Genomic DNA, 16,557 nt, shown 5'->3' with positions numbered 1-16,557 from the left:
GCTGTATTACTTCCCATCTGATGCTGCTCCCCTACTCTCCATAAGCCATTCACTATTAATAGGTAAAAGGAAAATGTGTTCCCTTCATCCTCTTTTTTCCCCTTTTGCTCGATACTATTTAATATTGGTGCTGATTTTGCCAAGGAAATGGTTAACCAAGTTCCCAAGCCAAGTATCACGTCTGGTATAAAACTCTCAAACATTCATCTCTGTTTCATGGCATTCCCAAAAACACGACCACCTCTTCCACTACCGTGGCGTCTTGTTCTCAAGTATAGAACATAAATTGATGATGCCTGGTTGTTCTTGCTTATTGTAAAGAAATCTTTAAATTGTATTATTTTTTGAGGTTGATTTCTAATTATGTATCAGGTCTTGTTTATTTCATTTTTAAGAGTGAACACAAGTTGTTGGTATTTATTTTTGAGTTATATAAATGGTATTGTGTTATAGATTTTATGTAATATGTTATTATGACAGATGGGAATTCAACTCTCATGGGCACTCAAGTTTAGAGGCAGGTAACTTGAAATTGAAATACCAGTAAACAAAAGTGGAAGGACTTCTGGAACTTTCCAGTGGGAACAGGAATATAAAGATAAATGAGGTGTCATTCCTGAAATCAAGGAGTTTATGGTCTAGCAGGACAGACAGGTATTCACCTAGCTCTGACACAATGGTAAATGCCATGAAAAAAGTGTGCTTAAGGAGCAGGGTAAGATTTCACAGAGGTGACATTTTGAACAGGAGATGAAGTGGGAAGACAGGTGACAAGTTTAGATAGTATCTTATGAGCAATAAAAAGTGACCATAGGTTTTTAAAGCAAGGCAGTGGCATGTTTCATTTTATGTGCTAGCATAGGAATCCAGGAAGCAAATGAAGATGAGATTGGTGGCAAGGAGACCAGTGAGGAGGTCAACATGAGTAACTTATTAAGCTAATTAGGAAAATGAAATTCATGATAGTAATATAAAAGAGCAACAAACAAATTTCCAGGTCTCCCCGCCACCCAAAAAACAGTTTGTACTCCACTCCCTTCCTGGAATGCTTGACTTTAGAGAGGGGAGACAACTCTCTGGATAAGTTCTGCAAAGGTTGGTCTACATCTCTGTGTCTGGTACATATTGTTCAAATCCATGTAGATACAGAAGGCCAGCAGCCAGAGTCAGCATTAGAACTCCTCAGGTGTGACCATAGCTTGACCCTATACCATTACTCTCCTTCCACTTTTTATGCTCTTGCCTGTGTTTTCAGAGTACTATAGCTTTCAGTTGCAACAAATTCTTAAATAAAAATAATTTATCTATGTTTTTAGTCCCAAGAACTTTGAAAAGAAACAACTTAATCCAAGCCATAAAATAGTGATGCATATAGTAAACCCTGAAGTTTCAACCTCCTCAATTGAAACTGCTTCCTAAACATTCCTATCCCTTGTCTTTAACATCAGTCTTTCTCTATCTCCATTATATTCTGAGATTCAGTTTACATCCATTTCCACATGTTCTAACCTAAAAATGGCCTCTACATTGAACATTTTTGCTAAGTTAGGTTAATATTTCAGAATGTACACTTTAAGAGAAATATAGCCCCAAATAAGACTTTATCGTTTTGATGATTATAATGACGATAACAATAATGTAACAGAAACATTTATGTAGTAAGTATAATATGCCAGGCACTGCTCTAAGCATGTACATTATAAGCTCATTTCATATTCACGGTAAACCCATGAGGTTGCTATAATTCCCTTTTTATAGATGAGATGATTAGAAGCACAGAGAATTTAAGTAATTTGCCCAAGAACACACAGATAGTAAATGATGGGGTCAGACTTAAACCCAGTTAGTCTTGCTCCAGAGTTCATGGTCTTAATCACTAAGCTCTGCTCCCTCTCTTTGATGTTTTAAATATCCTGTGTTTGATATTTGGACAGAATGAAACATTAGAAAGTTTCAGCTTTAAAAAGATGAGTCTGACAGCCTAAGAGTCTCTTAACTGTCATCTCCCATGACTTGCCATCTAGTTGTGGATGCAGGCAGTTACTATGCTTAGTTATGAAATCTGCCTTCAGGGAACAACAGGAGATCTGGACCTGTTGGGAATGATACAGAAACAAATGTTACCTTTTTCACCTGTTTTTGTGCTCTTAGAAAACAGAAGCATTAAAATCTTTATAAACATTTGTCAACATGCAGGATAATGTTTGTCTTTGCTATACAGTGTCAGGCAAAATAACTGCTCCCATGTTAAAGATGCAGGTTTAAAGATATGTGCACACTGGCGTCTGTGGTCCAGCGTTCCTGAGACCTAGCTTTGTCATCTAGAGTGGCTTACCAGTTGTGAGGAGTGCGCTCTGGAATAGGCTACAAGATACTTCCTGGAGCTCTGTCCTCTAGATAATATTAGTGAGTGTGTTCATTTCTGATTTCATGTTGTATGGATGACCAAAACAAAGGTGAAAGAGGGAAAGTGTGTACAGTAAGAATATGATTCCTCTTCTCTTCAAACAGAAACATTAATCAAAAGCCACAGGGAAAAAGGTGTTAATGTTCTAGTTCTAGACAGCTGACAATAGTGCGTTTGTGCTCAAGTCATTCAAGTCGGTAAAGCGGTAACCCTTTGTTATTGTCTCACTTTCATAGATCCACTTGGCCTTCACATTTTATGTACAAATTCTTATTTCTATTGTTTTCTCATTTGAACAGAGCATCATGGTCCACCATCAGGAACAAACTCAGCCAGGCAAAGCCCAGCCCTGCAGCACAGGCCCGTGGGACAGTCACAGGCCAACCACATACCTGGGGACAGGTGGGGCTGTTCTTCTCAGGTTTGGGTTTTTTTCTTTCCTCATCTTCCCACTCTTCATCACCCACCCACCCCAGCCTCTTCCACCACACAGTTATGCAGAAGCCAGCTGATGAGGTCAAAATGAGAACTCTTGCATTTTCCACCCTCAAATACCTTCCCTATTCCCTCCACTCTCTCAATACCTTCATCCTTCTTCCCAGCCCCATCCCAGGGCACAGCATAATTATCCAGTCAAGCCTGACAGTGGGGATTAGAAAGAAGTGACAGTAGAGTCTGGCTCTGCTACTGTTGGTCCTCATAATTTTGGTACGGAAGCCCCAGACCCTCATGGATTACTGTCTTCTCAGACTACCTGCGCAGAGCAGAGCAGTATTTGTACATATTTATTTCCTCTTTTGTTGAAAATATTAGCCATGAAACAAAAACCAGATTTCTACAGATTTAGCATCTTCATGGGTGTTGGTGCTGTAGGAGAACCATTTTTCACTTTGTCAATTTGTCACGTAAGTGACAAGGTCAGCTTATCTGCCCTCTGGTTCAGTTACTTGAGTGTGGTTTTCCTTGATGTAAACTGCACTGAGACGCCCTTAAAACAAAAACCAAACCAAACCAAAACAACATGGGGATGTTGACAGACTTTAAGCTATGCTGGAGTTAACAACCAGGCTTTTGTCTAGCATCTCCCTGGTTCTAGATACAGTCTATCTTTACAGCCGTTTGACAGAGGGAGAATGGCAAGGTTCAGCTTTTAAAAGAAAAGAAATTAATATGCCTTTACTTTAAGACTGTTTGTCATTTTCTCAGTTCAGAGAATGACTTGATTTCTCTCTTGTAGAAGTGCCCTAGAAAGTGAAATTGGAAAAGACGTCTCCACTTCTTACAGACATTCGTGGTCTGACCACAAGCACCTTGCACAGCCTGACACCGCGATGATTTCAGTTGTAGGCAGTCGGCACAACCAGGTAAACAAATACCCCCAGATGTGGATGCTTATTTTCAGTTGCTGAATCATTGACACTGGTGAATTTTTATTGCAAATCAGTTCAGATAAATTTGTTCCCCAAAGCAATATTCTTGAGGACCTACTGTGTGTTTGGCGTTCTCTTAGCTTCCATGGGAGAATGTAAAGAGTTAAAGAAAAGTTTACCCTATAGTTGGAGAAATTTGAACCTTTGGTTAAGTATTTAGAAATAGCAGTGTTTGAGTTAATCAAAGTATGGTTTGGGTTTTTTGTTTTTTTCCTTTTTCAGGAAAATTAGTCAAAATCTACTAAAGGAAGCACTTTCTAAAATTGTGTTCTCTGATTGTTCTGTTGCACATTGACCAACTAGTAGAGAAGACATGTAATCTTCAGATTAATTTAGGCTACATTTATAAAAATTAAGCTCTCCACCAAAACTTACATTCCTTCCTTATGATACAGAAATGCATACTGAGAGTATAAATCATTTCTCCCAGCTATAAAAGTAGTCTTTCTGCAAACTGTAAATAAAGCAGTCCATGAAAACTTGTTTTTCTTACACTCCTTTCTCTCTAGAGCCTTGGTTGTTACCCAGTAGAGCTGGAGAGAGGTCCCCGGGGCTTTGGGTTCAGCCTCCGAGGGGGGAAGGAGTACAACATGGGGCTCTTCATTCTGCGTCTTGCTGAGGAGGGTCCTGCCATCAAAGACGGCAGAATTCACGTAAGTTGGCTTCTGTCTGTGACCACTGGTTCTGGCTCCAGACTGGAAACTTCTGAAAATAGTTGATTAAAGGGAATACAGAAACCTCTTGAATCTAAGCAAGATTGAGGCGGGTGCCTGTCATTTCATTTTCTAAGCCCTGATGGTTTCGTCTCTCCTCTCCTGTGCGCCATGCCATGTTGCAATTATGCTACTTTTGCTGTCTTGACTTTGGTCAATTAGAAAAATCATCTTTTACTTACATAGAAGACATTTGAGAGCAAATGGATTAGTAAATAAAATATACTTTCATCTTAGTAAAAGTCTTGGAAAAGCCAGGATAAAACAGAATCTCCAACTTCTTCCAAGAAACAGTAGGCCCAGGATTTTTTTCCTCTTAGCTGCCTCTAGAGGTAGCCAGAGATCGAAATGCATGACTCTCCCAACTGTTCTTATTATTTGAAGGACTAGAATTCACATCAGTAATGTTCTATCCTAGGTGTTCTCAGCTCTGAAGCACTGTAGCTTTGTCCAGGGCATTGCAGACCAGATCATTTATGGATCTGCATAAGATATTTTCCCTCTTCTGAATGTTATTCAGAGAGAAATCTTATATAGAAGACATGTGCTGACCTCAACCTTTAAAAAATAGTTAATTCACTGATATTCAGTTAAGTTATATGCTGAAACTTTTAAATTCTAGACAGCCCTCTCCTGCTACTCAAGAGAACTTCAGAGTTCCTCCCTCTACCACTAGTAGGCATCAGGGAAGAGAAGTTTTTTCCACTTTTAACTAGGGAAACTAACTAGAAAGGCAAATGATCTTGGCAATTTATTAGATGGTATATCCTAATAATGATTAGAAAAGGCTTCTGGGTGATTCCACATCACTGTTCCACTGCCATTACTCATTTCGTAAACATGTATTGAGTGTTTGCTTTCCTCAAAGCTTTATACCGGGTACTGAATGAGTTGGGAGAAGGGCAACCCCAAAACAAATAAGATACCATCCTTCCTCAAAATAGTCAGACTTGTGTACAAGTTCAAAGGTGGTGAGTATGAATAGAGATTTCACAGAACAGGTTGCATTAGAAAGTGGGTAGGATTTCAGTAGGGAGAGATTGAGGAAAGACAACATTCCAGGCTAAAAAAATGAGCAAAGGAGTAAAACTGAGGAAGTATACATCTTGTATAGGGAATTGCAAGAGGTCAAGTTTACCTAGAGTTTATTTAGAAAATACATAAGAGAATAGAAGAAAATGAGAATATATAGAAGTAGGATGGGTCACCAAGATGGAAGTCCGAGACAGTGGGAAGCCACAGAAGCCTTTTGAGCCAAAAAGTTCCCCCTCAGAGCAATACACTGGTAAAATCAGTCTGTTAGTGGTGTGCAGGAGGGATGGAGGGAATACAGGTGGCTATCGTTTAGGCATACAGTGGTAGTGGTAGGACTGTAACTTGAGTGATAACACTTTGGATGGATGATAAGAGATGCATAAGAGATCAACTGTTAGTGAAGAAAGGACCAGACTAGATGACTAATCAGTATTTCCTAAATGAGTGAAGGATGAAGAAAAAGAAAGAGTAAAGGATGACTTAGAGGCTTTGCCCAGCTTGTACTATGGAGAAACGTTAGGGAGGCCAAGGGGAGAAAGGATTTGGCAAAGATTGATGGTCTACTAAGTTTTAGTCATGTTGAGGTGGAGGTTTACCAGCAATTTGAGCAGGCAATTAGAACTAGTGGTAAAGTCCCAAATGTTGAAACTACCCAGACAGAGGTGATGATTGAAGCCTTTGTCATGGATGAGATTACTAAAGGAGAAGATTTAGAGTGGTGGGCCAAGGGCAGAACTCTGGGTGAGACCTGTAATTAGTGGAGCAGAGAAGATAGAGAAAATGGGGAGGGTGAGAATGCAGAGCAACAGAACCAGAGCTGGAGAATGTTTATGACCAGGAGAGGGACCAGTGGCCAATGCCTTAGTTTAGCTAAAGTTAATCAGGAGCTGCTGGGTCCAGGCTCAGTTCACTTTCTGGTAGAGACAATTTAATAGAGTGGGAAGAACATGAGATTGGAAATCAGACAGGATAAGGATTGAACTCTGTGTACAGTTGGGTAAATTCTTTGAACCTCAGTTTTCTCATCTGCAGAATGCAGATCCATCCATAAAATACATGGCCCAAGTAAACGTCTGAAAGTGTTAATAAGAGCAATTTGAGGCACTGTTTATGGGATGGCATACTTATTCCTGGTTTTCTTGGTCCTTTTTCTTCCCCTCTTTTTTTTAAATCTGTTTGGGTACTTTAAATCTGTTGATTTTTAAAAAATCTTCCACTGTGAAATAAGCCAGAAAGAGAAAGACAAACACTGTAGGATCTCACTCATATGTGGAATATAAACCAACAAATGGACAGAGAAAACTATTGTGGTTACCAGGGGCAATGGGGCTAGGGGGTGGGCACAAGGGGTGAAGGGAGACATATACATGGTGATGGACAAACAAAAATGTACAACACAGAATTTCACAATGTTATAAACTATTAAAACATCAATAAAAAGAATCTTCCACTGTTATCTAGTGTCACAAAAATCCAATTAAACCAAAAACTAGGATATAATTATAAAATAAATGTTGGTTCCAAATATAACCCTCGGATACACTAATCTCACCAAACAAATAAAAGGTGAACAGGCCTTAAAGTAGACAAAGTCTATTTCTAAAACATGTCATATGAACAGAAACTTTAGAATTCCATGATTAAATCAACTTTAATTTCAAAAAGAAACTGAAATTTGAAGAACAAATAAGCTATTACTGCTATGCTCAGGTTTGTTCTAAACTCTAAGAATATAAGTCAGCTTTTCAGAGAAGAGTTCTTTTTCTGGCTACTAAACTATCAAAATCTTGACTTGGTAAGAATCTTGGGAGCTTTGTTATAATGACAACTTACTCTGGTGGCCATTGCCTGAGTGATGAGTTTATCTCCAGCTAACACTCGCACCATGGAGTGACCTGAGCATCCCTGTCTGCCCTCCCTGCCTCTCTCGTCTCCCTTGCTTTTTCTGTTAGGTTGACATCTGCACTTGTGTCCTGTACCTATTATTCTAGTATCTTCAGCACCTGATATAGTGCCCTGACTATTCATAGTAGATGCTCCATAGAGCCCCATTTGTTGAAAGAGTAGAATGGATGGATATTACTTCTAGATAATGAGAGAATTATTTTTTTTAATATTTAAGATTAGCTCCTAGAACTTATTACTGGGTAGAAAGGACTTGCAATATATGAAGAAATTAGCAAAAAATGTAATAGTGTAATTCAGTAAAACAAGAAAATGTTCACTTGTAATATAGATGGAAAGTGTTGAGAGTCATTGAGAGGATCTGTAAATTTAGTGAGTCTTAGGTTGGTCCTTAAATCTGGTTAAGATTTAGAGAAGACAGAAAAAGGTATTCTGTGCTAAGGGAATGAGAAATCACCTGAATGGAAAAAGTTAATATTAGGGAATAGTGTCAGACTTAGTTAAATATTCAACATAGAATAGAATCAAATTTAGAAAATATTAAGAGTCTGCTATCTTCCAGGCAACATGTGTTTTCACTTAGTTTTCGTCTCACAAAAACTCTGTGAGGTAGGTGGCATTATCCTCACTTCTAGATTTAAAACTGGGGCTCAGGGAGACTAAGTCACATGCTAGGTTTGCTTGGCCTGTGACAGCCATGGTGTGACCCCGGTCTGTCGTCCTCTAAGCCCAGTTGGTGTGCTTTCCCTGTCAGGCCGTGGCTTGTATCCATTTGGATTTGATTCCTTTGGGATGCCTATAGGTTCTTAACAAGTGGTAAGATAATGTAAGCAATATGTTAGAAATATTATTTTTTAATTTTAAAACATTTTTAGTCATTGTTGTTAAAAGATAGTGACTTTTTTTTTTAAAGAACATAATTTTTCTCTATCCCTTCTTCCTACTTCTTTTCTTCTTTTGGTCTTCCTATTCTCTTTTTTCTCTCCCTTTCATTTCTTTCTGCTTTCCTCTCTCCTCTCCTCTGTCCCCCATAATTTTGTTTTTCAATAATACAAACTAGAACTTGAATCTTTATTTGTTCTAGTTATCAAAAGATGTAGTCCCCATTTTATTCTTATCACATTTAAATGTTTAAAGTAACAAAATTTTAAAAGAATGTTTACATTTCCCTCTCAAAGGTGCCGTTATTTTAATCTTTAGCTTTATATAGTCCAGTATAGAACTTCTTTCCCCCGAGGGCCTGTCTACCATAAATCTTGAAGCCATGGCTTTTTCCCTTCCCCCCAATTTAAAGTTAAACAAAAATGACACCTGGTGGCAAATCTGTTCAATTACAAGTTTTATTGCAATTTATTTGTTGTACTGCTAAAAGAATAAGAAATGTGCAGGTTTGGACAGTGAATTTAAGCCAAAGAATGTGATTGAAATTAATTATAACCTCACCCATATTTTACAAGATATGCCCAAAGCATGCTCCAAATACTATCTGCTTTAATTTTGATTTCTCTAATTATCAGCAGGATTTTATATCTAGTGCTATTTTGTCATCTGTTATTTCCTCATGAAAATGATTTTTCTTCAATCACCTATTAAGGGAAATCTGGGCATTGACTTTGTTTCACTTATATATTCTGGATATAAGGTTTTACATTAATTATGTTTATTACTTTTCTCCATCCTGTTATGTTTATTATCATCTCACTTTGGTTCTTTTTAAGATTATTTTTAAGATTCTTTAAGATTATTTTTCCACTTTATGTTAAATCCATCTATCTTGTTTGTGATATCCTCCATTTCTTCAACAGTGAGACTTTCATCTTTTTTTTTCATAAATATGCAACAAAACACTTATTTTCTACTTCATAGTTTACTTGAAATTTTTTGCATTTTATATAGTGGGGGCACAGCCTACATTTAAATATTCTTCATACTGGTGCACTTTAAATATTTTTTGGGAAAACAAGAAAATAAATAACTTGAAAACTAACATTTATTTGTGATTGGCGTGTAATCATGTTTTATCTCATTAAATCTTCCTATGTGTCCCAGGAGGTAGGTACTAATATTAACCCCATTTAGCAGAGAGGAAAATGAGACCACTCTGCTGGGAAGAGGTGGAGCCAGGAGTGAACCACAGACATTATAACTCCAAAGCTCACTTCTTAGCCACTGTGCTCTGCTGCATCTGTGGACACAGAGTTGTCCTACCAACCTTTATTAAATAATTACTGAGTCCTCTTCTGTTGTGTTATTTCTGGATTGTTTTAGTAAGCTTTTAAATAAATATTTGAATTGCTTTTTGGAATTTCAGTAGTTTTCCACTGTTCAGTTTTTCTCTTTAGAAGCCAATACCCTTCAGTTGCTTGTCACCTTGAAATATATTTAAAAATCTGGAATATATTTTAAAATAACTACCATCGTTATCTTTAACCAGGTTCTTTGCAAAAGTTATACTTGACTCATCCATATTTTTCTTTTTTTTTTAAAGTAATTATAGACAACATTTCTAGTAAATAGCAATGGTACTAAGGCATCTTATTCTGATCCCAATTTTATGTTTGTTTTCTAAGGAAATCATTTCACACTAAAATCATGAAGTGTAAGCCAGTTATTCATATTAAGTTCTCCAAGCTGAATTTTTTCAGAGTTTTAATCTATGAATATTTCATTTATCTAATTGTTCATATATGTACAGGGTATATGGGCAACACAAAGGAAGGAGTGGGCAGTTCTCCCTGGAGGTCAGGAAAGGCTTCAAAGATGAGGAGCCACCTTCCTAGGTTTTAGGAAATAAATTCAAGATTCAGCTCAAGTTGGAAAGTACCCTTTGCAGGTTGATCATTCAGATATAGCTCTGTGGTGTCATGTGGATCATAGAGACTTCACCCCTTCCATCACTTAACCTTTGCTGGAAAACTTAGAATCTGATTCGTGATTTCAAGATGCCCAGGTCCTGCTTACTAGTCATAAAACTTTCCCGTGTAGGATTTTATAGAGTAAATAAAACTGGACATTGTCTTTTCCTATTGCTACGACCACTGTGTACAAGTTAAATATTTCACAAATGAAAGAGAGTCACTCAGCAAGGTTGAGCGGCTCTAGAGTTGAGAGAAGTGGAATTGAAGAAGGCTGCATAGTTTCATGTTGTTCTTGTGAATGTTCTCTGTCCAGGTTGGTGACCAGATTGTTGAAATCAATGGGGAACCTACACAAGGCATCACACATACTCGAGCAATCGAGCTCATCCAGGCCGGTGGAAATAAAGTTCTTCTTCTTTTGAGGCCAGGAACTGGCTTGATACCTGACCATGGTAGGTGAAGTAGCTCACCTGGAGCTGAAAAGTTAAGAGTGTGTTAGGGAGGGAGCAGCAGAAGGAAAAGGTCTATCTATTTGGTGGGATAGATATTTTACTAGCTAATTCAAAGGTAAACACCAGAACCAGCTAAAGCTAGTTATATAGCATAGTTATTTTGAATAATATTACAAAATAAGTGGTGGCTTCAGGCAGGACTTTTGTTGGAATGGAATATATGTTAAGCAGTTTCAATAGAAAACTTATAGTCGCTCTTGTAGAGAAATGTACCTGTAAAAGGGACATTAGAGGCAAATGATTTAAATGTCATGAAAAACACCTGAAATCTCTTCAGATGTTATTTATTTCCTTAAAGTAAGATAAGTTTCTCTCTTAATAAGAATTTTAGGCTTTTCTGGCCACTTGTCAAAAACAAGTGGCTATAGCCCTACCTAGAGACAAGGAGTTGGACCTGGGACCATGTCTGTACTCCTGTACTGATCTTAAACTTTCTTGATTTCATTGTATGTTTTTGAAATATCACAGTATTTGAAAATCACTATTTTTTAATTGAATGCAATAGTCTAGAAATAAAGTACCACACCACTTAGTACTTGTCCCTTCTAGTTTCCTCCCCTTCTCCCCATAGAGCTTTTGAGGGATAAGTGTAGACATGACTTCCTACAGTCCCCTTCTAGCCTATAATTCTCTGTGTTATCTTCCACCATCTGCTTGTAAATCATACGTTCCCGGTGACATCTTTGCTAACTGTGCTGTGATTTTTTTTACACAGTCCTAGGCTTTTTCTCTTCCTTCTTCAGGTTTGGCTCCTTCCGGTCTGTGCTCCTACGTGAAACCTGAGCAACATTAAGGCTTTCAGGGCTTTTCTTGGTCTTTCCTTAAAAAGACTTGGTAAATTTGCATGTCTTGTAAATCACGTCCTTCTTTTTAATTAAAAATGATGCTATTAAATACATCTACTTCTATCTTCTGCACTTTTCAGTTTCCTTTTGACATTAAATTTGACAGCTTAATGCAAAAAAATTATTTACAAATACCCATGAACCTCATTCTGGTTACCACAGTTTGGTCTTCTTTATTAGTGATTTTGGCATATCCGTAAGCTATATACATTGATAACAGCTAAATTAGTAAGCTTCTTGGACCAGGTAATTTGGTCCAATTTTATTATTTATTTCTTCTAAGTTTTTTATTGGGCTTTACTATTTACAAAGAATTTACACATCATATATTATCTCACTAATTATACATAAGTAATTGGAAAAATGAATACTATTATTTTTGTGTATATATAAACAACCTACCCTTCATGTACAAGTACAGCTGTCTCTATACATCTACCTTTATAGAGAGATATCTAAACATATATAAACTTTATTTATAAAATATCCATGCTCAAGGCTGTTTAAGCAAGCAGTCAGTATAATTTAAATGGCTGTCAAAGTTCAAAACTTATTGTTCCTATTTATAATTCTAAAATTTAATGTTCCACTGAAATCACTTTTTTTTAGGTGATTGGGATATGAATAATCCTTCATCTTCAAATGTGATTTATGATGAACAGTCACCATTTCCCCCATCTTCACATTCTGCTTCCATGTGTGAAGAGTCTCATGTGCCAGTAATTGAAGAATCTTTAATGAGAGTTCAGATATGTGAAAAGGCCGAAGAATTAAAGGACATTGTGCATGATAAGAAAAGCACTTTAAATGAAAAGCAGTCTGATATAAAGCATCAGTCTCTTCTCCAGAAAAATGTGAATAAAAGGGATCCACCCAACAGTCATGGGCACAGTGACAAGAAAAATCTCTTGAAAGTAGAAACTGGTGTTACACAAAGAGGTAGATCTGCTAGTCCCCAAAAGTCAGCCAGTCGACATTCAGAGGAACATTTAGAAAAGATACCCAGTCCTCTAAAAAATGACCCCAAAAGAAGACCCCGAGATCGATCACTCAGCCCCAGGAAAGGGGAGAATAAAAGTGGTCACGTGGGCCCCAGGGTAGAGTCTGGACAAGATCACAGCCGACACAGCAGAGGACAGTCTTCAAGCCCAAAGCAGCAGCAAAAAACTGAGGGAAGCAAAGACCAACCCAATGCTGAAGCCAAATTACTCGAGTTGGAGAGTCGAAAAGCAGGGGGCCGTGCTAGTGACAGTGCTGAGCAGATCTCGGGTGGGAAAGAAAACTGCGGTGTTATCAGGAAAGATATGAAGCAGAGTCAGTCTGGAAAAAATAGAACAAGGTCTCCAGAGAAAAAAAGCAAGAGAATGGATGAAAAGTCTCTTCCATCCAAAAAGACTAATAACGCTGCTAGTATAGTAGTATCTGAAAATGAAAAAGGAAGGAGAGCAACCTTAGGAGATACAAGTTCTAGTAAAGATAAAATAGGAGAAAGCGTCAAAATATCAGAAAAGCTGAAGCAGGAACCTGAAGAAAGAATGGTTTTAAACAAAACAGAAGATCACAAAGGAAAAGACCTTGAGGTAGCTGACAAAAACAGAGAAAGTGGAGGGTTCAAACCTGAAAGGGGTTCTCCAGCTAAGAAGACACCGATAACTCCAGGGCCCTGGAGGGTGCCGAGTGCGCATAAAGCCACAGGCATGAGTGGTGTGGCCGAGAAACAGCTGTGACCTTTAGTACAAAACAAAGAAAACCAAGGTGTAATCTTTACTTACTAAAAAGCAGCATTTTTAAAAAAAAAAGTCATTTTTTCAGAAATTCTGAAACACACATAAATACATTTTAATTTGAGCATCAAGTTATCTAGGCTGCATGAAGGGCCTTTAGGATCGCTAAGAACCAACTGTCCCCTTGGCTGGCTGCCCTCCCTTGTGCTCAGGAAGGAACTGTATCCATGTGCTCATCTGACACGCCCAGCCTCTCATCTGACGTGTCCTGCTCAGGCGGCCCAGCTCGTCTTCATGAGTGTCTGAACAAATGACATGTGTTGATACTCACAATGTGGTCACAACTCACTTTATATTTGTGCCAAGTTATCTACTGTATCATGTCTGTTCTATCCTTCTCACTCAGATATTTCCACAGTAATGAAAAACTTAGGTTTGGCTTGGGATTTGATATTCTCAATAGCATGTTGCATGTTTACAGAGAGAAATATTTGAGTCCTTGCAGAAGAAGAGATTGTTAACTTAGCATTAAAGATGGCAGTTGCCTCTTCTAACAGCTACTGATCATGTCCCAGTTTAAAAACTCATCACTACTGTAAAGAAAAAAAATGTAGTCAAATAGTGACACTTTCTTAGGATTTTTTAATTTGGCTGGATAAGGTATTTCAAATAACTGTTCAAGATATTACTTACAATTGAATATTCAAAATGAGAAAGTACTTTAAGCAATTAAGAGTTCACCTCCTGCTGTGTTATCCAACCCTGACGTAGTTATGGCATCTCAGATCACCCTTTTATTTCAGTTATTTCATTATGAATGAAACCACCAAGAAGCATATGGAAACATTGCTTATTGCTGTTCGAAGAAAAACCATCAAATTTCTGCTTCTGGATATTTTGGTTGTACCTACTACTAAGTCATTAGTTGTTAATACATAATACATATTTGAAGAGTCAAAAGATCATACAGATTGTGGAGAGACTTAATTATAAAACCAGTTTCACAGTCCACTGCCAGATAAAGTACCAACTCATCTGGTAGCAGCTGTACAAGTTCGGGTCTTGAGAAGCAGAACCTGTGTGAGACCTGCTCAGCAAGTAAGGACAAACATGGTGGTAGACAGCATTTGCTAGAACTTATTTAATTTTAAATTCTAGCTACATTAACTTATTTAAAAACAAGAAAGGGAGACTAAACCTCTGCTTAGCTTGTACACATTTTCAGAGTTCTTTTTTGAAGTCTAATTAAAGATGTTGGTTGGAAGGTGGAGACAGTTTTTAACTCCATAAAATAGATCCAGGTTTTTCAGTCCCCTGGAGCAGCATTCAGTAGCATCTATAAATAAAGGAACATTCTCAGAATAAAACCATTTTATGGAGTATGCGAACACACTTGTTCTGTCACCCAGGGTTCATCATGTTATTGTGAAACACGTTATGTCCAGGTCCTTCCCTCTCAGAGTCTGACTGTGAAACTCTTTAATATAACAACTGACTCAGCCCCTGTAGATACAACGCTTCCCAGAGTGAGATTTCTGAAATCCCATTTTCATCCAGAATTATATTCACCCACCTGTTGTAACTACTTGAATAGAGCAAAATTAGGAGGCTTGATAAATGCTAAGAATTTAGTATTACAGAAATGATTTATTTTCCCTATAGTCCACAATTAGTGATAAGAATCCTGTTTTTATTGTTAACTGTGACATAACTTGGATGTCATATGTTGTCAGTCTGATGTGGCTCTTCCCTTTCTAAGTAACCTGTCACTGTACTGATTATATACTGACTTAGCAATGTGGCCTTGGAATGCTAAGCAAAATATGGATGTACTGGTTGTAAATGTTTATATATTGTACAGTACCTTTATATATACACTTGAGGTTCTGATTAGAGAAAGAGATCTGTAAATCGCTTGTTATTTTTTATATAGATATTAAAAAAAAAAAACCAGTTTATGGCCTGCATTTCTTTTACTGTCAGGTTTATTTAATGTTGTTTTCTATTTGTGGAGCTAATTCCCATCATGGTTTGTCCCTCCAAGTAACAAACATTTCAAGTCCTACAATCATGAAGCCTCTTATAATGATGACTTTACATACAGATAAAAGTATAGCTATTCAGGTAAAGTTTGAAAGTGGTTTGAGTTAAATATCATTATACCTATTTTATACCTTTCATTAAAGAAAATAGCTTTGCATAAATAATTTGCTACCCCAAATAACCCTTTCTTATACTGTTGGAGAGAAAAGGACTTGTCTTATTAGAAATTCAGTTACTAGACATTTCTAATGGATATAATAGTGTAAATCCCGTTACCACAAGGTCACAAAACTTTATTTCATCAGACTGTGGCATTTTGCATTATTTTTAAATCATTTATTTACTATAGGTTATACTTAGTTTTAGAATGAAGTGTTTTGACTTGATTTCATTTAATTCTTGTTACGAACAATGCCTAAAACCTATTTCAAGATGAACATGGTTAATTTAATACTCTTGAGGAGAAAAATAAATTTCTGCCTACCATTTGCATGTACTCACTCAAAAGAAAACCCAAACCCGTAGTTCCCAAGCCCCACAGTGGAGATGTATGTTATAGCAAAGGCTGTAGAAAGTGCCAGCAAAATAGTTTTGTTGTTGTTTTAGTGGACATATTTTCTTACTGGTCACAATAGCAGAAAAGTTCTGGGATGCTATTATATTGTCTCACTAGAGAGATTAGAGACTAAGATGCCGCAATACTGTCTTCTTCTAACCTAGTTACATCAAATTTTATGGATCAAGTAGCTTTGGAACAAAGTCAACTCTTGGACACAGAAAAGCATTTGGCTTTTGATTTCTACATGAGACTATCTTGGTTACTTCCTTGTTGTTGTTGTTGTTGTTGTTGTTGTTGAGGAAGATTCACCCAGAGCTAACATCTATGCCAGACTTCTGTTTTGTATGTGGGTCTCTGCCACAGCATAGCTGCCAACGAGTGGTGTAGGTCTGTGCCTGGGAACTGAACTCGGGCTGCTGAAGTGGAGCACACCAAACTTGACCATTAGGCCACAGGGCTGGCCCCAGTTGTTTACTTTTTCAACAATAGTACGATATTCTCATGTAGGAAAAGCCAAATGCTTTTA

General features: G+C 37.4%; 1 protein-coding gene across 6 annotated transcripts in view; it reads left to right on the top strand.

The window, feature by feature from the left end:
• The window catches only part of MAGI3 (membrane associated guanylate kinase, WW and PDZ domain containing 3), a 234,417-nt gene extending 219,035 nt beyond the window's left edge, over window positions 1-15,382 (top strand). For 5 of the 6 annotated variants that reach the window (XM_087445275.1, XM_087445293.1, XM_087445289.1 and 2 more), the window contains 5 exons: window positions 2,707-2,809; window positions 3,645-3,771; window positions 4,347-4,490; window positions 10,662-10,800; window positions 12,315-15,382. In XM_087445275.1, coding sequence (XP_087301401.1) covers window positions 2,707-2,809; window positions 3,645-3,771; window positions 4,347-4,490; window positions 10,662-10,800; window positions 12,315-13,432 — 1,631 coding nt within the window. In that variant the 3' untranslated portion in view covers window positions 13,433-15,382. Of the gene's footprint in view, window positions 1-2,706; window positions 2,810-3,644; window positions 3,772-4,346; window positions 4,491-10,661; window positions 10,801-11,603; window positions 11,695-12,314 lie in introns of all 6 variants that reach the window. The other variant, XM_014780007.2, reaches the window with a different exon arrangement.
• Window positions 15,383-16,557: the final 1,175 nt, after the last annotated feature.

Source organism: Ceratotherium simum, chromosome 2 (assembly GCF_057802395.1).
Source record: "Ceratotherium simum simum isolate JZ-2026a chromosome 2, ASM5780239v1, whole genome shotgun sequence".
In the NCBI taxonomy this organism is placed as follows: Eukaryota; Metazoa; Chordata; class Mammalia; order Perissodactyla; family Rhinocerotidae; genus Ceratotherium; species Ceratotherium simum.
The sequence above is the reverse complement of the archived record's forward strand: the minus strand, read 5'-3'. Positions and strand labels throughout refer to the sequence as shown.